The 18,380-nt window shown below is 45.0% G+C and overlaps 2 protein-coding genes across 2 annotated transcripts in view; one reads left to right on the top strand and one right to left on the bottom strand.

Moving 5' to 3' along the window:
• The window catches only part of CAPZA1 (capping actin protein of muscle Z-line subunit alpha 1), a 41,111-nt gene extending 24,691 nt beyond the window's left edge, over positions 1-16,420 (bottom strand). The window contains exon 1 of the mRNA XM_037498716.1: positions 16,342-16,420. Within this exon, the coding sequence (XP_037354613.1) occupies positions 16,342-16,380 (39 nt within the window). The 5' untranslated portion in view covers positions 16,381-16,420. The remainder of the gene's footprint in view (positions 1-16,341) is intronic.
• A 97-nt stretch (positions 16,421-16,517) lies between these two features.
• The window catches only part of ST7L (suppression of tumorigenicity 7 like), a 49,266-nt gene continuing 47,403 nt past the window's right edge, over positions 16,518-18,380 (top strand). The window contains exon 1 of the mRNA XM_037498389.2: positions 16,518-17,300. Within this exon, the coding sequence (XP_037354286.1) occupies positions 17,096-17,300 (205 nt within the window). The 5' untranslated portion in view covers positions 16,518-17,095. The remainder of the gene's footprint in view (positions 17,301-18,380) is intronic.

Here is an 18,380-nt window from a genome sequence, read left to right as displayed (position 1 = left end):
CACTATTCAACCATAAGGAATGATGAAATACAGTCACTTTCAACAACTTGGAGGAAGTTCAAGGGAATTGTGTGTAAAAAAGCAACTCAGAATGACAAAGATTAACACTGCAATTTTACAAAGCAGATGATTGCACAAAATAAAATACTTACAAAAACTAGTGGACATTAATAAATACTGTGAGGTTTCTAAAGGTAAGAAGGGAGGAGGGATATAAGGAATTGTGATGGTGAAAATTTAGAACAGAGATGGCCAACAATGGGATGCTGGGGTGGTGGTAGGTAATGTGAAAAACAAATTAAATTAAAAAAAGACTAGTCAAAAAAAAAAAAAAATGCGCTCAGCCTGCCACATGAATTAATCTTATCTCTCATCAGCAAAAGGTGAAATACACAGAAAGTGTAAATGTATATAAAAGAAAAAACAATTTGCAGTATCAGTTAATATCTCTCACTATAATAATAATGTCAGTCATAATAATAGAACTGACCTTAAACGGGTCTCAGTATAATTCTAACACATTATGAGAGAAAAGATGCTGAAAATTCCCAAACATATGATGTGATAATGAATATGAAGATGATGATTCATCTCACTTAACCTAGACAAAGAGAAACATTGGTATATTTAACAACAAACTCAGACCTCTCTCCAGATAGGCACCCCGCCGTGACGTCAAACAATTCAAGTTCAAATTTAAGATCTTTTTTTTAATTAACTTTTTAAAAAAAGATTTATTTGTTTATTTATTTATACAAGCACTGGGTACAGTCAGAAGCGCGGGAGGGTGAGAGAATTCACCAGAGCCAGAGCAGGGAGCAGAGCAGGCAGAAGGACCGAAGTACACTGCTGAGGGGAGCAGCGGGCGGCAGGAGAGGTCTGTGCACCATGTGGGACCCTCCTCCAGTGGCCGGGGAGCAGCCGGGGATCGAACCGGCGCCGCAGAGGCTGCGGGCAGCTTCGCAACCCAGCGCTCAACCGCTGCGCCACCGGGGAGGCCCCAAATTTAAGTTCTTAATGAGACAATCAAATTACCATCAATGTCAAACCATTCTTTTTTTTTTTTTAAGATTTATTTATTTATGCATACAAAAGCTTGGGTGCAGTTCAGAGATGTGGGGGAGAGGGTGAGAGGATTCACCGGAGACAGAGTGGGGAGCAGAACAGGCAGATCTACTGAAATATACTGCTGAGGGGAGCAGCGGTCAAGATGGGAGAGGTCTGCTGCGCCAGTGGGTTAGCTCCCTGGTCGGGGATCAAACTCCTGCCGCAGTGGCTGCAGATAGCTTCACAGTGCTGAAACTTAACCCGAGAGTAACTCTAGTCTTATACAAAATTCTACTACAAAAACTTTAAACACTCCAATAATATTAAGAGAATTGATTGTATTATATTTCTAACCTGAACAGAGGCAATTAAAAGTTTTTCAGTATCAACGAAAGGTTAAGTTTTCCTAGATTTCTGTTTCCTCCCATTCCCATCCTCTTGCCTCCCCAAAAGGGGGAATAAAAAGCAGTTTTAGTTTCACAACAAAATTGAGGGAAAGTAAAGAGATCGTCCATAAACTGGCCTGCACCCTGTGAGTACTTTAAGTTCCTTGGAAAGAAACAGAACCTGATATTAAAGATGGGAAAGATTTAGACAAGCAAAGAGGGGCACAACTTGCAAGTGCCCCCTTTCCTGCCTCACCACATGCACAGCCTCGCCCATTATTAACATTCTCCCAGATGTGGCACAATTTGGTGTAATCTGCATAGACATCTTAGTACTATCCAAAGCCCATAGTTCACCTCTGAACTCATACCATAAAGTTAAGATAGTGCCTTCCTCGTGGTGCAAGGGGTTTAGATGCAATCTATGAAGCTTTTGGCAGCCACTGCAGCGTGAGTTCAATCCCCGGCCAGGGAGCTACCCACATGGCGCAGCAGACCTCTCCTGTCTTTTTTTTTTTTTTTTTTAAGATTTATTTATTTATTCATTCATTCATACAAACACGGTACAGTCAGAAGCACGGGAGGGTGAGAGAATTTATCAGAGCCAGAGCTGGGAGCAGAGCAGGCAGAAGGACCGAAGTACACTGCTGAGGGGAGCAGCGGGCTGCAGGAGAGGTCTGCGGGCCATGTGGGACCCTCCTCCGGTGGCCGGGTAGCAGCCGGGGATCGAACTGGCGCTGCGTAGGCTGCAGGCAGTTTCAAAACCCAGCACTCAACCGCTGCGCCACAGGGGAGGCCCAGACCTCTCCTGTCTTACCTGCTGCAACCTTCAGCAGTGTACTTCAGTCAATCTGCCTGTTCTGCTCCCCACTCTGTCTCTGGTGAATCCTCTCATTCCCCTGCACCTCTGGCCTGCACCCCTGGCCTGCACCCCAGCTCTTGTATGCATAAATAAATCTTTAAAAAAAAAAAATAAAGTTGGGCCTCCACGGTATCGCAGAGGTTGAGCGCTGGGTTGCAAAGCTGCCCGCAGCCTCTGCAGCGCCGGTTCGATCCCCGGCTGCTCCCCAGCCACCGAAGGAGGGTCCCACACGGCGCGCAGACCTCTCCTGCCGCCCGCTGCTCCCCTCAGCAGTGTACTTCGGCCCTTCTGCCTGCTCTGCTCCCCGCTCTGGCTCTGGTGAATTCTCTCACCCTCCCACGCTTCTGACTGTACCCAGTGCTTGTATAAATAAATAAAATCTAAAATATTTTAAAAATTAAAAAAATAAAGTTAAGACAGTGCCCTCAGTCTTGTCAAAAGAACTTTCAGATCTTTAAGCTCCTAAAAACTTACTTTACAACACTTTGAGTTTATAACATTCAGATACTAGAATTTTTTTTGAATTAATGAAAAATTTATTGAGTATAATTAAAATTTGTTTACCTCTTTATTTTCTAATTTTTAAAAATATTTTATTTTATATAATTCTTACATCATTTTTCATCTTTGTACAATGTATGCATTTTCAGCATCTTGAAGTGAATAAACTCAAAAGAGCACTAAGCTAATTTAGCAGTAATTATCATGCAGTCATCCAGGGAACAACAATGTTTTAGTATCTAAGAAAGCATCCACATTACCACACCAATAAACTTAATTATTGCTTTGGTCTGTGTCATTTCAATTGTAATGTTTGCTAGCATAACTCACTATTTACTCAAAGATATCAAAGTGGGTAAGAGCACAGGTCTGGGAGCAGATGCCAACATTGTATCTGTTCTACTACTGCTAGTTCTAGACACTTGGTGATACTTTTTTTTTTTTTAACCTTAAATGTGTCTCAGTTTACTGAACTGTAAAAGGGATAATGTAAGTATCCTATGGGGACATTTTAAGATGAATACATTGTTGATACATAAAGTATCTTGTACCTAATAAACACCTAATGTTACCTACATGCAAAACAAGGAATTGCAAAGCAGGGCCTCCCTGGTGGCCTAGGAGTTAAGGCTCAGGGCTATCACCACTACAGCCTGAGTTTGATTCCCCAGCCAGGTAAAAAGTCACATGGCCCAGCAGACCTCTCCTCACCCACTGCTCCCCTCAGTAGTGTATTTCAGTCAACTTGCCTGTTCTGCTCCCCATTCTTGACTCCGGTGAATTGTATGCATAAATAAATCTTTTTTAAAAAATTTATGTACGGAAGAACTGGGGTGTAGGCCAAAGGTGGTGGGGGTGAGCAGATTCACCAGAGACAGAGTGGGGAGCAGAACAGGCGGCAGGCAGATTACTGAAATACACTGCTGAGGGGAGCAGTAGGTGAGACAGGAGAGGTCTGCTGCGCGTAGCTCCCTGGCCAGAGATCAAAACTCATCCTGCAGTGGCTGGTGATAACTTGATAATGCTGAACTTAACCCCTTGAGCCACCAGGGAGGTCTCTATGTATAAATAAATCTTAAAAATTCAAAGTATTTTTTAAAAGATTGATTTATTTATGCATACAAGAGCTGGGGTACAGGCCAGAGGCATGGAGGATGAGAGGATTCACCAGAGACAGAGTGCGGAGCATAACAGGCTGATCTATGTTCTGAGATGCCAATGTTCTGAGCCCGTGTGACTAAAAGAGGTAGGATGAACAGAAATACAGAGATGAGCAGGAGGATCTGGTAAAGAGCGAAGGGGAAATAATAGTGTGTATCGTCACCTAATTTATGTATCTACAAGTAGTGATGTAGTCTTCAATATCATGACTAATTCTCTCTATCCAGGGTTTTTATTTTCAGGATCTGATTTACAGATGTGTAACTGTGATAGCCACAGAAAGGGGGAGGTCCCCATTCCCTGCCCCACCCAAGGAAGGGTGGAGCTGAGCAGCAGAGGAGAGAGGGAGGAGGAAGCAAGACAGGATGGGGGGTGGAGAAGGCACCTGGAGCAGAGACAAGCGAAGAGGCTGTGCTTGTTTCTTGGCCTTGGACTCGAACCAGGGACTTGGGGGCACACTGAAGGCGACACTTGACAGAGACAGAGATGCAGGTGCGAGACCTGAGGGGAGGCTGGCAAGGGCAGCCTTTATCTTGACTTGGATTTTACTCTTTTCCTTCCAGACTTGCCTGACCCTTCTGCCCCTCTCCTGTGGGTCCCCACCAGAAGGCGTCTTGGCTTGTGGCAAGCTATTGGAGCTCGGTGGCCCCACTTCAGGCCAATCCTGTTTAGCTGCATATTTATACATGAGGGGATGGGTAACTGGTCGTTTTCGTGGGGAGACTTTTAAATTATATTCTTTTTGTTCTATCGCACACTGATCATAAGCACAAATGTTGTTTTTTGTTTCTCTAGTGCTTGAGATATGTGTAGATTTGCTTCCTGACCCTGAGGTTAGAAAAATTGGCATGGGCCTCCCTGGTGGCGCAGACCATTGAGCACAGCCCTGTGAAGCTATCCGCAGCCTCTGCAGCGCGGGTTCGATCCAGGCCGGCCAGGGAGAATCTCACATGGCGCAGCAGACCTCTCCTGTCTCGCCTGCTGCTCCCTTCAGGAGTGTATTTCGGTCAGCTGCCTGTTCTATTCCCTGCTCTGTCTCTGGTGAATCCTCTCACCCTCCCGCACATCTGGCCTGTACCCCGGTTCTTAGATGTACAAATAAATCTTTAAAAAAACAAATTGGCATGGACCTTGTGGAAACTGTGTATGTGTGCACGTTTCTTCAGAGGAAGCAGTTTTACTTAAATATGCCTAGTGTTGAACCACGTGGTTAGATCAAAGATGGAATCTGCTCCAAAATGGTGTTTGAGGCCTCAAGGTAGGGTTGTCAGCAACTAAACGAGCAGTTTTTCTCAAAATATGGTGGTAAATTGCTGTTACTTTGCACTTTAGTCTGTGATCTCTGCTGGCTTATTGGTCTAATTAGCAACTCTAAAGGTAGTTTTGGGTTTTAAAGTGACTTCAGGCTTTTGCTTGTAACTACTCCCTGATCTCTCCCTCAGGGGATTTTGCAAGCCAAAAAGATTCAGTGGTGGTTTGAATTAGCAAATTTATGCTTGGGTGCTAAGATGGAAGAAGGCTTGAACAATAAGTGGTAATTGCTGTAGCCTTAATGGATTCTTGGAGATCCTAGGGTTTTGCAAGGTCCAAGTTTAAAAGGATTTGCTGCTGGGAATTTTTGTCTACACCATTAGTTTGGGGCATATTTGCCACTTGAATTCTTGGATTTGTTTGATTGCTGGTGGAAGACAAGACTCTAAGTCTTTCCTATTGAGGAAGGTCTGTTTTGGAAAACACTGTTTCATGCATAGGGTAAATTATACCAGGTTTTGATACCAGTGTTATTTTGTTGTTAACTCCCTAGTTTGGGAGATGTGATTTGTACTTTTGTTAGGGGGAAAAGGCTGTCCTAAAGCTAATTCCATACAGGCTTTGTGGACTCCACCCCCACCCCAGGCCAAAGCCAAAGACACTGGGAACTCCAAATCCCATCCCCACCCAAGGGAAGGTGGCTGGGACCTGAGGGTGGGGTTCAGCAGCCAGGTTGGTATAAAGGCAGACACGTGGGCTTTGGAGAGGGTTCCCCGATTTTGGCTCTCCGCAGCTCGCAGTGTCCGGCCAGCTGGAAGAGTGCCTTTGGGTTTCCAGGTCGGCGGATCGGGTAGGACGCATTAAAGACTTTATTTCCCTATTTTCTCCCTGAGTTGTACATTTTCCTTAATTCCCTTTCCCTTGTAAATAAACCTTTTATGAACCTTTCGTGTGTGCCTGTAGTGGAGTATTCATAAGTCCCTTGTAAGCGCGCGGGTGAGGACCCACAGCCAGGAACCCGTTCAATATCGGGGCTGCCCTATAACACTTTGATGTTGCTTTCTCAGCTTTTGTTCCAGGCTGGCTAACCCTATAGATATTTTGCGCTAGGAAATGTAATGAGAAGGGGTCAAAGTAACTCTGGGAAACAATCTTTTTTTGTTGGAGGCTAAGTAGAAAATTTGGGAAGAAGGCATCAAAGATGAGAAACTGGTTCATCCTAGACCAGAAGCTGGAGATTAGGGAAGAAATGATTAACATAGTTGTTTAAACAAGCTATAGAAAAGCTAAGTATCCGGAAGCACACACCGGATGTGGGATATGGAGATTTGAGGGCCACTGCAGAGAATCCCCCGTCCTTCCAAATTACCTGGTCAAACCAAATATAGGAAAGATAGTTAGGAGCCAACCCTAGAAATAATTAAACAGCAGCGAACAATCCCACAAAGGAACAAACCCCTCCCTAGCAGGAGACTACCAAGGCAATTTCTGCATTGCCAGGACAGCAGCTCTCCTGCCGCCCATGACTACGCAGGTGTGTCTCTTCTCCAACCTTCTCCCTTTGCAAAGCAGCAGAGGCCACTCTCCTCCCACTCTCTTCTCCTGCCCACCTGTGTCTATGCAGGCGTTTCTTGCACATCTGTCCCTTTCAGGGGCAGCCCTTTCTAGCCATTTGTGTCTGTGCAAGTGCCCTTCTCTTCTGTAGGGTAAAAGTATCAGGCTTTTCTGCCCTCCCGCCATCAGGACAGATGATGGAACCCTGCGGTCCTGAATGCATGCCTGATGGCGGGCACCTGGAGTCAGGTGTGGGCATAGGTAGATGAGATTCACCTGGGCTAAGACCGAGCTTTTTAAGGGCGTCGTCACAGGGATGCCAGCAGAAGCCGAGAACGAACAGAAGCAGAGAACCACGAGAGAAGCAGAGAGAACGCCAGAGAGCCCAGCAAGAGTGAAGACTTGTTGAGTAAGCCTCCCAGCCCCCCTGCCTGCCATGTGCCTGGTAAATCCCAATAAAAGCCTGAAAAGCCATCGAGGGCTCCAGGACTCTCCTCTTTTACCCCGTCTGCACAGAATCATAGAAAACCTGTTCAACACATCCTGCATATACTGATGAACTTGCTGGGTGCCGCTGAAAATGGGAACTTTGATGAAACTTTTCTCAGAGGTAACCCAAGGACCAGGCTCTTGGAACTCAACAACTTTCCCAAATTGACAACAGTTAACAGTGAGACATAGGGCAAGTTAGGGTAATTAGGCAGTTTTAGGGACATTGCAGGAAGGGACCTCTGAAGAGTTTAGGAAGGCTTCAGAGATAAGGACAACTAGAGGAATGGAACTAATTCCACTGGGAAAAACAAACATCCCAGGACCAAGGACAACACTGTTAACGCTGGCCTTGGTTTCCTTCAGGTGATAAAGGGAGGTGGAATTTGGGGAAATGGAGAGTGGTTTAATTAGGGCAGCAGACTCATGTCTGGTAGAGCACCGTCCTCCCCTTTGTCAGAGTGCAGGGGTATTTATGCAAGGGGGAGATGAGGAGGGGTCAGCACCGGTGGGCAACAGTCTGTTTTTCGTCATTAGCTGATGTTTGACTTTCTCGTCCCTAAAATGAGGGGTGCTCATCTGGGAGACTGGGCCATACAGATAAATCTATCAAAAAGGGGGAAGATGCAACAAATGGGGAAAGACAAACCTGTTAGATGAGGAATGTGAAGATCCTCCCATTCAGTAGCAAATTAAGTGAGACAGCTGAGAACTAACAATCACAAAGAGACAGGTGCAGCTTTAGAATAATGAGGGAAAGAAGGTACATATTCCCTGAGACACGACTCCACTTTGGCTTCCTTGCCCCTCCCTGGCCTGGTTTCAAGGCCTGGGAGTCCTTTATTTCTGTTCCTTTTCTCTTCAATAAACTTTTTCTTTCTCTAAACAAACCCGTCTCTTCTCGCTTGCTGCCCTGAGCGTCTGCGAAGCTCCTGCTGCGGCTTTGTGAGACCAACCCGTGGGTGTCTAGTGGCTGGGGCTCTGCGCTGCCCCTGCAGCCTGGGCTCTTCCTGGCTGGGATACTAGGCCCGACAATTCCGCTATGAATAGGAACTGATTTGTAATTTAATGGATTGTTTTAGATCATGCTTATAAGGTTGTATTGGCTATATATTTTTTCCTTTTATCTGGGGAACTGGTGTTGGGTACATAATATCTTTTAAATGTTTGGAAGAATGGGAGTTTGGAAAAATTAAGATTTCTTGGGAGGGGAAACTGGTTATGAGATCAAACTAAAGGTTATGGTTTGACTATCAGCATTGTACTACTAAGCTTAGCTGGAGCTTTCATAGAAATTGAATGCTTTTATTGTTGCTGTTTTCTAATACTTATGACAAAACTTCCCAGAAATGGAGATTGAAGGAAAAAATTGGTAGTCTTTCATATGATTGATCAGAGGAAATTTTATGGCTCCTCAGAGCTTCAGAGATACTCTGAAAAGCTTCTTCCTTTCCTAGGAAAGACAGATGAATTAGGCCTCCTTGGTATTTACCTGGCAATTGGACCTTAATGGGAAACACTGTCACTTGGGAGAAATGTATAACTTTGACATATACATAAGTGTTAGTGTTTTTTTTTTTTTTTCTTTTTTATAGAGGCATGTTTTTATTTATTTAATTGTTTGTTCGTTTTTCGTTTATACATGCACTGGGTACAGTCAGAAGTGCGGGAGGGTGAGAGAATTCACCAGAGCCAGAGCGGGGAGCAGAGCAGGCAGAAGGACCGAAGTACACTGCTGAGGGGAGCAGCGGGCGGCAGGAGAGGTCTGCGCACCATGTGGGACCCTCCTCTGGTGGCCGGGGAGCAGCCAGGAATCGAACCAGCGCTGCAGAGGCTGCGGGCAGCTTCGCAACCCAGCGCTCAACCGCTGCGCCACCGGGGAGGCCCCTAGTGTTTTTTTTTTAAAAGGTTTATTTATGATACAAGACTGGGGTGTAGGCCAGAGATGCAGAGAGGTGGGGATGAGAGGATTCCCCAGAGACAGAGTGGGGAGCAGAACATGTGGACTGACTGAAATAGACTGCTGAGGGGAGCAGCGGGCGAGACAGGAGAGGTCTGCTGCACCATGTGGGTCACCTCCCTGGCCAGTGGCTGTGAATAGCTTCTTAGTGCTGAGACTTAACCCCTTACATCACAAGGGAGCCCCCTAAATTAGTGATCTAAAATTTATAAGAAACCTTTACCTACCTGATATGTTTAAGTTGTCAATTTTGATTGTTTTCCTACAACGTTATTGGCTATTTCAATAGTCTGACATCTTCAGAATTTTTTTTAACTTTTTTTTTTTCTAGAGGCATGTTATTTATTTATTTATTTATTTGTTTGGTTTATACACGCACTGGGTACAGTCAGAAGTGTGGGAGGGTGAGAGAATTCACCAGAGCCAGAGCGGGGAGCAGAGCAGGCAGAAGGACCGAAGTACACTGCTGAGGGGAGCAGCGGGCAGCAGGAGAGGTCTGCGTGCCACGTGGGCCTCTCCTCTGGTGGCCGGGGAGCAGCCAGGGATCAAACCGGTGCTGCAGTGGCCGTAGGCAGCTTCGCAACCCAGCGCTCAACTCTTGCGCCACCGGGGAGGCCCCTTCAGAATTTTTTTCTAGAGAAATTAATGCAGCTTCAACTCATTCCAATTAATGGAATTCTTGACAGTGAGAATTTCCTATAAAGGACTGAACTGTTGGAAATAAACATGATTTTTGATAAGTTTTTTTTCTTTGACATCATACAGGGTTTTTTTGGGTATAGTTTTGGCTGGCAAAGGATCTGTAACAATGCTACATTTTTGTAAGCAGAACTTATGTTTGCATTTTCTCTCTTGATATCATGGCATGAGAAGGAAAATACTAATAATTTTTATTACTTGTGACACTATGCCTATTTTTGCATAATTTCACAGGGAATTTTGTCTCTTTTAACTACAGTATTGGATACATGTCTCATCATGTGGCTTGAATTTTTTCCAGAAGTTGTATTGAGCTAAGCCATGAAGAAGAGACCCTGACATTTGCTTGCAGGGTTCCAGAGACCACTAACGTAGGTGAGGAAGCTTGTCTCCTTGGCAGGACTGGAAAATCCCAGAGAGTAAGCTCTGGAAACCTGAAGAAGACGAAACCCCAGGTGGAGTCTGGTAAACTGTAGCCTTGAGCTTGAAGCCTGATGGCCAGCACTCACCAATGCCACATGGAGTATTCCAATAAAGCTAACTAAATTGCTGCATGGTTATTCTGCCCTGTGACTATGCAAAGGTAGGTAAAATGGATTGGAAGTAGATTTAGTTTGCCAAAGTATTTTGCACTATTATTGGCTAGAATTGGAATGAAGATGGAGAGAAAATGATTGTAAGCAAACAAACAGTTTTAAGACTTTTATTGCTGGGATTTTCTGATACTTTGTTTGCTCTTTTGTCCTGATTAAAGTCTCCAGATTCTTTTATTTTGGCTTGGACTGATGGACTATTTTCCAGAAATGAAGACTTGGACCCACTAGACTTCCATGGACAATGCCTGGTACTAGTTTGTTGTTTCTCTTCCACACACTGGAACCCTGAAAAAAAACTAAGGCTGTACCCCCAAGATCTTTGTCACCTTGGAAATGGTGGGGGAAAAGGAAAAAGGGGGATTTAACTGTGATATTTACAGAAAGGGAGATTCCAGGTTCCCTTCCCCACCAAAGGGTGGAGCCAAGCAGCAGAGGAGAGAGGAAAGAGGACTTGGAAAAGGTATGTGGAACAGGGAGACTTGTGAAGAAGCTGTGCTTGCTTCTTCACCTTGGACTTGAACCAGGGACTTGGGGCACATGGAAGGAGACACTTGAAAGAGACAGATGTTGGGGAGAGACCCATGAGGAGGCTGGCAATGGAAGCCTTTATCATGACTTGGATTTTTGCTCTTTTCCTTCCAGACTCGCCTGCCCCTTTCTGCCCCTCTCCTGTGGGTCCCCATCAGAAAGTTTCCTGGGCTTGTGGCAAGCTTTCGGGCCTCAGTGGCCCCACTTTGGGCCAACCCTGTGTGACTGGGTGTTTATCCACGAGGGGATGGGTAATTTTGGGTGTTTCATGGGAAAACTTTCAAACTATATTCTTCTCTCTCTACCACACACAAATTGTATTACGGTTCCTTTCCACTGAAAGTCTTATGTACTGGAATATGTTTTTGTCTGCCAAGTCAGATGGCAGAACCTATTTAGAGTAGGAGGTCTGGAGGTCCCAAGGTGCCACTCACTCCTGCCCAATAACATAAGCACTTTAACTTGGTGGGGGGTGGGGGGGTGAGAAGTGTGAGAGAGAAAAGGCCGAATAATAACTGATTCTACACTGTTGTTTTTGAGCTCTACAATAGAGGACTCACAGCAAATGAAGGAAACTTTTCTTATGGGTTTTGCAAAGCTCAAAGTATAAATGCAAAATCATTCTGGCATGCACAATGTTTGGTAGCTTTATGGAATTATTAGGAAAATGCTGGGGTGGTGGTGAGCCTAGGGCTGAAGGTCCCCACAGCTGGCACAACAAACAGAGCTGCAGTAATGGCAGAAGATGCTCAGGCACCCACTGTACGGAAACATTTCTGAAGACAAGAAATACCTAGAGATTATAAGTACCAGGAATAATTAACGAAGGGGGTAAGGTAACATGAGCTGGGGGAAACATGAGAATGAATGAAGCTGTGATTGATCTATTTCACACCAAAAGGCTGTGTCTACACCATGTAACTGATGCTATTCTAACATTAGATAAAAAGACATAGTCTCAGTTACCAAGAAATTTGTGGTTTTGTTGTCAGGGCAAATGTGCGAAAACAGACAATGATAAAAGCTCCTGGAACATTTTAATAAGATTTTTTTATTAGCGTTTGAAAGACTTCTTTAAACTATGTTTGGTCAGTTTAATCCATTCACCTTACCTCCCTCTCTATTTCAGAAGAAAACTGAGGCTCAGAGAGGTTAAGTTCTTTTTTCCAAAACCACACTGGTGAGACTAATAGACAGCAGGGAGGCCAAAGTTCCTGACGCTCAGAAGCACTTTTGCATTAAATCACAATACCTCATTCATACCTAATTCATTAAATGGACACCTCTATACTGGTTTCTTCATTCACATTTTTCACATTTACATGGACAAAACATTGTACTGGAAAAAATATGACTTCTCAATCTTAGGTAAAGTAGGTAGGTCTTATCACTAAGGCTGGTCCTAAAAACTGAGCTAAACATTATCTAGGAAGTTATAATAAACCTACCCTCTTAACAAAGATCAGGCATCTAAGTTTGCACCAGCTTAAGCTTTAGTCATCTGTTCGAGAACTTTGTAACATGAACACTTCTCAGCAAAGCTAACTGGAAAGACAGGAAGACAAAAGAATGTTGGTATTTACACTGATAACTTGTTAGAAATTACCCAAGGCAAAAAAGTTTTAGGGTTTACTTCATCCTATAAGAGCATTATCAAATAAATTAAGGAGGTAATACACAACCAAGGAAGTTAAGTTTAAAAGCGAGTTTTTCACGAGCTCTAACAGTCTTCAAATTTCTGCCATCTATTGTGCTTATAATACTTTCCATACCTCTCCTAAACAATTTTGATAAACCTTTTTCTCAATAAGTGCATTAAAGATAACATCACTGTCTAAGCTTAGGGCACACAAAGTCACTTCTCAATTACGGTATTTTTCAGGTTGTACACAAATATTCCACTAGCCAGGGTAAAGGAAAGGAAATATGCCAACTGTACTTTTTTTCTAGCCCCTAAAATTTTTTAAGTTTGTTTTTAACAGTTCGAAGAACCTAAGCAAACATCCCATTTCATATTTCCAAGTTTCATAATTATGGTAACTTGTCATTTTGGTCTTGTTAAGTAAGAGTTAACTTTAGAGTGTCAGTAACTAGAAAAGGAGAGCTCATTCTCAGAAATTGAACTCGAGGACAAGACCAAAAGCTTTTCTGTAAGTTATTACACTTCCTGTTTTACTTAGGCAGCTCAACATGACCATTTCAGGTAACAATGCAGAAGTTAAAAAACCCAACTTCCTCTTTATAATGTCTAAAAACTTCAGCAGTTAGTTGTGAGAATAGTTGGGTTTTCTAGTGTCTATAGAAGTAGTTGCAAGGAAATGGGAGACCATCATGAAATTCAATCTGGGTTCCCGGCTTTTAGAACATGTAACAACGATAAAAACAGTACTAAGATGCATTCCCTTTCCCTGAAACCTATAGAGTGTTGTAGACTAAATTTATTGGAAAAAAAGCAGCAGCATGACATAAATGCCTTAAAAAACCCCAAAATCATATGCAGTCCAGATCAGAGAAAATACAAAAACTTTAGAGTTCCTTCAAGGAAGAATCAATACAAACTAAGGCTGAAAATGTCTTGTTTTTTAAATGTTTGTAAGATTGTGAAAGTTTATAGGTCAAGAATCACTTTTAATGATTATTTAATGGTTTGTGACTGCTAGAATAGTCATATCAGCACCTCTTGTTGAAAAATACATTTTTTTTTAAAAGAGGCATGTATTTATTTGTTTTGTTTATTTATACACGCACTGGGTACAGTCAGAAGCACGGGAGGGTGAGAGAATTCACCAGAGCCAGAGCGGGGAGCAGAGCAGGCAGAAGGACCGAAGTACACTGCTGAGGGGAGCAGCGGGCGGCAGGAGAGGTCTGTGCACCACGTGGGCCTCTCCTCTGGTGGCCGGGGAGCAGCCGGGGATCGAACTGGCGCCGCAGAGGCCGCGGGCAGCTTCGTAACCCAGCGCTCAACCGCTGCGCCACCGGGGAGGCCCGAAAAATACATTTTCAATTCTTGAATTCAAAAGGAATCAAGCTTGGAGGTAAAGGGGGCAAAATAGGAATGAAGCTGAAGATCTGATATACTTTTTTTTAAAAAGATTTATTTATTTATACAAGAACCAGGGCACAGGCCAGATGTGCGGGAGGATGAGAGGATTCACTAGAGACAGAGCGGGGAACAGAACTGGCAGACTGACCGAAATACACTGCTGAGAGGAGCAGTGGATGAGACAGGAGAGTTCTGCCGAGCCATGTGGGTAGCTCCGCGGCCGGCGGGGAGCAAACCGGCTCTGGGAGACACTGCAGACAGCTTCACAGCACTGTGCTCAACTGCCTGCACCACCGGGGAGGCCTAGATCTGATATACTTTTACAAATATTTTTACTTACAGATTCACAAAAGAAATATAGATTGGTTTCATCTCTGGGAATAGGAATTGAACAAAATTTCTACAATTACAAATCATATGAGTTTATTATAAAAGACTGTCAGCTGTTTTTAATTCACATTAACAAAAATATTAATATAAAAACTGCTGAATATAAAATTCAGTAACATTTTGGGTCAGAGTTACCTTACTAATTATGATTTGCTTGCTGTGTCATTAACATTAAGTAACAAAAAGAAGTATGCTGGGAGACAAGAGGAAACTGGTCACAGATCTATTAATGTTATCAATTTAAATACTGTTAGTATCCAAGGACATCTTAATATGCACTTTGAAATATATTTATTCTCCAAGTTTAATGAAAAAGGCAGTCTAACCCACTGTCATAGACACTGAATAACACTTGTAAATGCAGAATTGCTTGGGCACGGAAAACTTCCAAGTTTTTAAAATTATTTGTAATGGTTTGTTATAAGATTATTTTTGCTTAAAATAAGTGGAGCATTAGCCGAACTAACAAATGTTTGTTATCCCATCATTTTTACTGAATTAAATTTCACCTGATTCACTATTTGCCAGCGGAAGTTCATATCTAAAACCTCACCCTACGCCCCAACTTCACACATGTATGACAGCCAATTTCCAAATAAGAGAAAAACTGTTAAAAGTGTTCTTCAGTGGTTGAGTGTTAAGCATAGTCTTAGCATTTCAAAATGGCATGCGCTTGTAGGCATATCACATTAACTTAACATTAGACTCAATCCCTTCCACCATCCCAACCTCTTAAAGTGTTCAGGTACATTGACAGAGCACTGAAGAATGTACATTCTGTAATAGCCACAATGGGGCACATGTAACTTTTATCCTGTAACAAGTTATCCAGCGAAATCATTCCAATGCTCAAGCCCTAAAATCATGCTATTTACTAGAAAGCCCTAAAAACTGGTCAGAACGGTGGTGCTGTCAGGAAAAAAGTTAATCCACCTTCTTGTATTTCAGACACTTTTAAAGAAATACGTATACAAACTGAACACTGACTTGTCCGACTGTAATCAGACACTACGGTGGTGCATCAAAGGTAAAATGCTTTGTCCAGATTTGAATGTGTGAGCGTGAGGTTTGTGTTCTATGCAAAACCTTCATGGAACTTAAAAAAAAAAAATAGGTTGGTCTTCTTGATTTGTTAACAAGAAATAAAACTATTCAAAAATGATGGTTAAGAGAATGTAAGATGCAAGGGATGGAGTCACCTCAGGAGCCGTATCTACAAGCACAGAATGAAGGGCCTGTCTAACAAGAAAACGGGGTTCACATACTGAAGCAAATGTCCTACATCTACTAGTGCAAATTAATTCAGCCGATAGTACATGAGAAAAGAGATGGGTCTGTGGAGGATCGGGCAACACACAGGCACCTCTCCCGGCTGATTAGTGACAGCAAAATCACTTCCTGAGGAAGGAGGAGCAAAAGGGAAGTTAAGAGGCCACTCTGACCAGGAAGTGACTCGCCCTAAACTAGCCTCAATCATATCTAAAAATGGGGGGATGGGGTGACCCCAACAGCTAAGCTCGGCAAAATAACTGCTGGTTAAGTCGCGACAGCACCATCGCCCCATGTCAATTACAGAAGAATCCACAGTCACGATTCAAGAAGGGAAAGTCTCTTCTCTCGCAGCAAAGCCACTGGGCTGTGCCTGAAGCCCGGGAGAAAAAGAAAAGAGTTGAGAAATGAGGAACTGGGGCCACCGTGAGGCAGAGGACAGCCCCTCAAGAAGGAAGCGTCCCGACGTCGGAGAGCGTATGCTAGCGCGGGCCAAGCAGCTCTTTCCTCCTAGGGACACCGCAGGGGTCCCCAAGGCAGCCGGGTAGGGCCCCTCTTCCCTGCCGCGAGAGAAAGTCCGAGGGAGAGAGAGGCGGACCCCTTACCTTCTCCTCATCCGACACCCGATCCTCGAAGTCGGCCATCTTGGGCTGCTCTGGCCCAGCCCGGCCCGGCGCGAGGCAGGCCGGGAAGGGAGCCGAGTGATGGAATCACCGCGGGGGCCGTCGGAAGGGCCCGCCCGGAAGCGCCGGCAGCGAGGGCGCCATGTCAGTTGCGGGCGGTGGGGGTGATGGCTCCTGGCGCCGGCGCCCGCGCCCCAGGAAGTCGCCTTTGCCTGAAGTGATATTCAAGTCTAACATCTGAGTTACATTCATTCATTCCCCCGTCATTATTGCACGCTGGGAGCGTGGTTCAACTGTGCTTGGCGCCAGACCTCCATCTACTCCACGCCGCCGTGCGGGTTTCCTCTGTACCAGTGATGGCCGAGGCAGCCGAGGCAGCCGAGGCCAAGGGGCTAAGTGCTGCTGGGTCCCTAGAACATCGGTGACTTTTTCAAACCCCGGAAAGGAGTGAAAGGCGATCCTCACTGTATGGAAGCGAAAACACCTCCCTCCGGAGTGACTTCTCAGTCCCGTCCCTACGGAATAAGTGCCGTTTCCCAGCCCTGCCCGCCCTTCCAAGGAATCGGCAGGCCCTGCGCTGGGATGCGCGTCCGCCTAGGAATCCCCTCGCTCCCCTCTCCCCGGGACTCAGCCTTCAGAAAGGCCAACTTCAAGTCCGCCACTATCCCAAGATTCCCGACGCCCGGTTTCCTGCCCTTCTACCCTCCCAGCCCCCGGTGCCTGCGGGAGCGGCAAGATGGCGGACGGCGACGGCTCGGGTGAAGCCGCGACTGCTGCGGGACCTCCTGCCCCCGCTCCCGGCCTGAGCCCGCCCCCGGGCTGGAGGGAGCGGCTGCGGGCCGGGCTGGCGGGGACTGGGGCCTCGCTGTGGTTCGTGGCGGGGCTGGGGCTGCTTTACGCTCTGAGGGTCCCGCTGAGACTTTGTGAAAATTTGGCCGCGGGTGAGAGGCCCAGACCTCCCTGGGGACGGGCGGGGCCCAGCAGGGCGCCCGGGGTGGGGGCCCGGGGGCGGACATCCTCTGTGGTCACCGGAGGGCTTCGGAGAATCAGTCGGGGATGCGCCCCAGAGGGTTCTGTTGCTCTTGGGCGGCAACTCGGCACCTGATTGTCAGCTGAGCTGCAGTTGCCGGCTACTCCCTAGCGCGCAGACGATCCGCCCTCTCTCGCACGTCCTGGTTGACCCGGGGAAAGCCTGACAGACTGTGAGCTTCAGGTGTAGGACGGATGAGAGCTTTCTCAGACTCGGATGCAGAATTTATATACACCCCCCCACCATTGGTAGGAACTCTTGAAAAGCATGCCTTTCAGTCTCCAGCGGTTCAGCTGAGTGCCCACACGCAGATGACAAAGATGCGCTCTTCTGTGTTCAGAGGTCTCAAACGAAAGAAGTTGTTGCCGTGATCTTCTTAGCTAACCATTCTCGGGTTTTAAAATAGTGCTGTCAACTCGTTTGGAGTTTTGTCAGTTCTTTATTTTACACTCTTTATCTTGAGTAATAAAATAGAACAGTGCAGGAAGTCCAGAGAAGGCGCCCCAGACAGCTGTGGGTTCCTTCGGTAGTTCATTTCATCATTTGTAGTCTGGACTGAAGACAAAGACATGTAAAAAATGATTTGCCACGTGAATTCTGTAAATATTCTTTAGCTGAAGCCATGGCCTCTTCCATGTCATTACAATATTTCAACTCAAGCAATGAGCAAGGAACCTCAGTTTAAGAAGTATTTCTGCTATGTGATGACTGACTGTTAGTACCAGGGTTTATTTTTCCATACTGAGAAGAGGCAGCTGTCCTCTTTTCAATTCCGTGAGATATCACGAAAGACTGAGAAAGTGCTTGGAAATATTTTGGGCTTTTTAGAACATTGGTGCTGTGTAAATTCAGATAGAACTAACACACCAGAGCAAGTTAAATAAATTGGCCTTCCCCAGACTATTTGAAACAGCTAATTTAGTGTCAGTAAGAGATGAATGAGATGCTTTTTAGTGTTTTGCATACTCAGTGAAATAATATTCATTGAGTT

The sequence above is a fragment of the Talpa occidentalis genome, unplaced genomic scaffold, assembly GCF_014898055.3.
Source record: "Talpa occidentalis isolate TD23 unplaced genomic scaffold, MPIMG_talOcc4v2.1 talOcc4.9, whole genome shotgun sequence".
NCBI lineage: Eukaryota > Metazoa > Chordata > Mammalia > Eulipotyphla > Talpidae > Talpa > Talpa occidentalis.
This window is presented reverse-complemented; position numbering and strand designations above follow the sequence as displayed.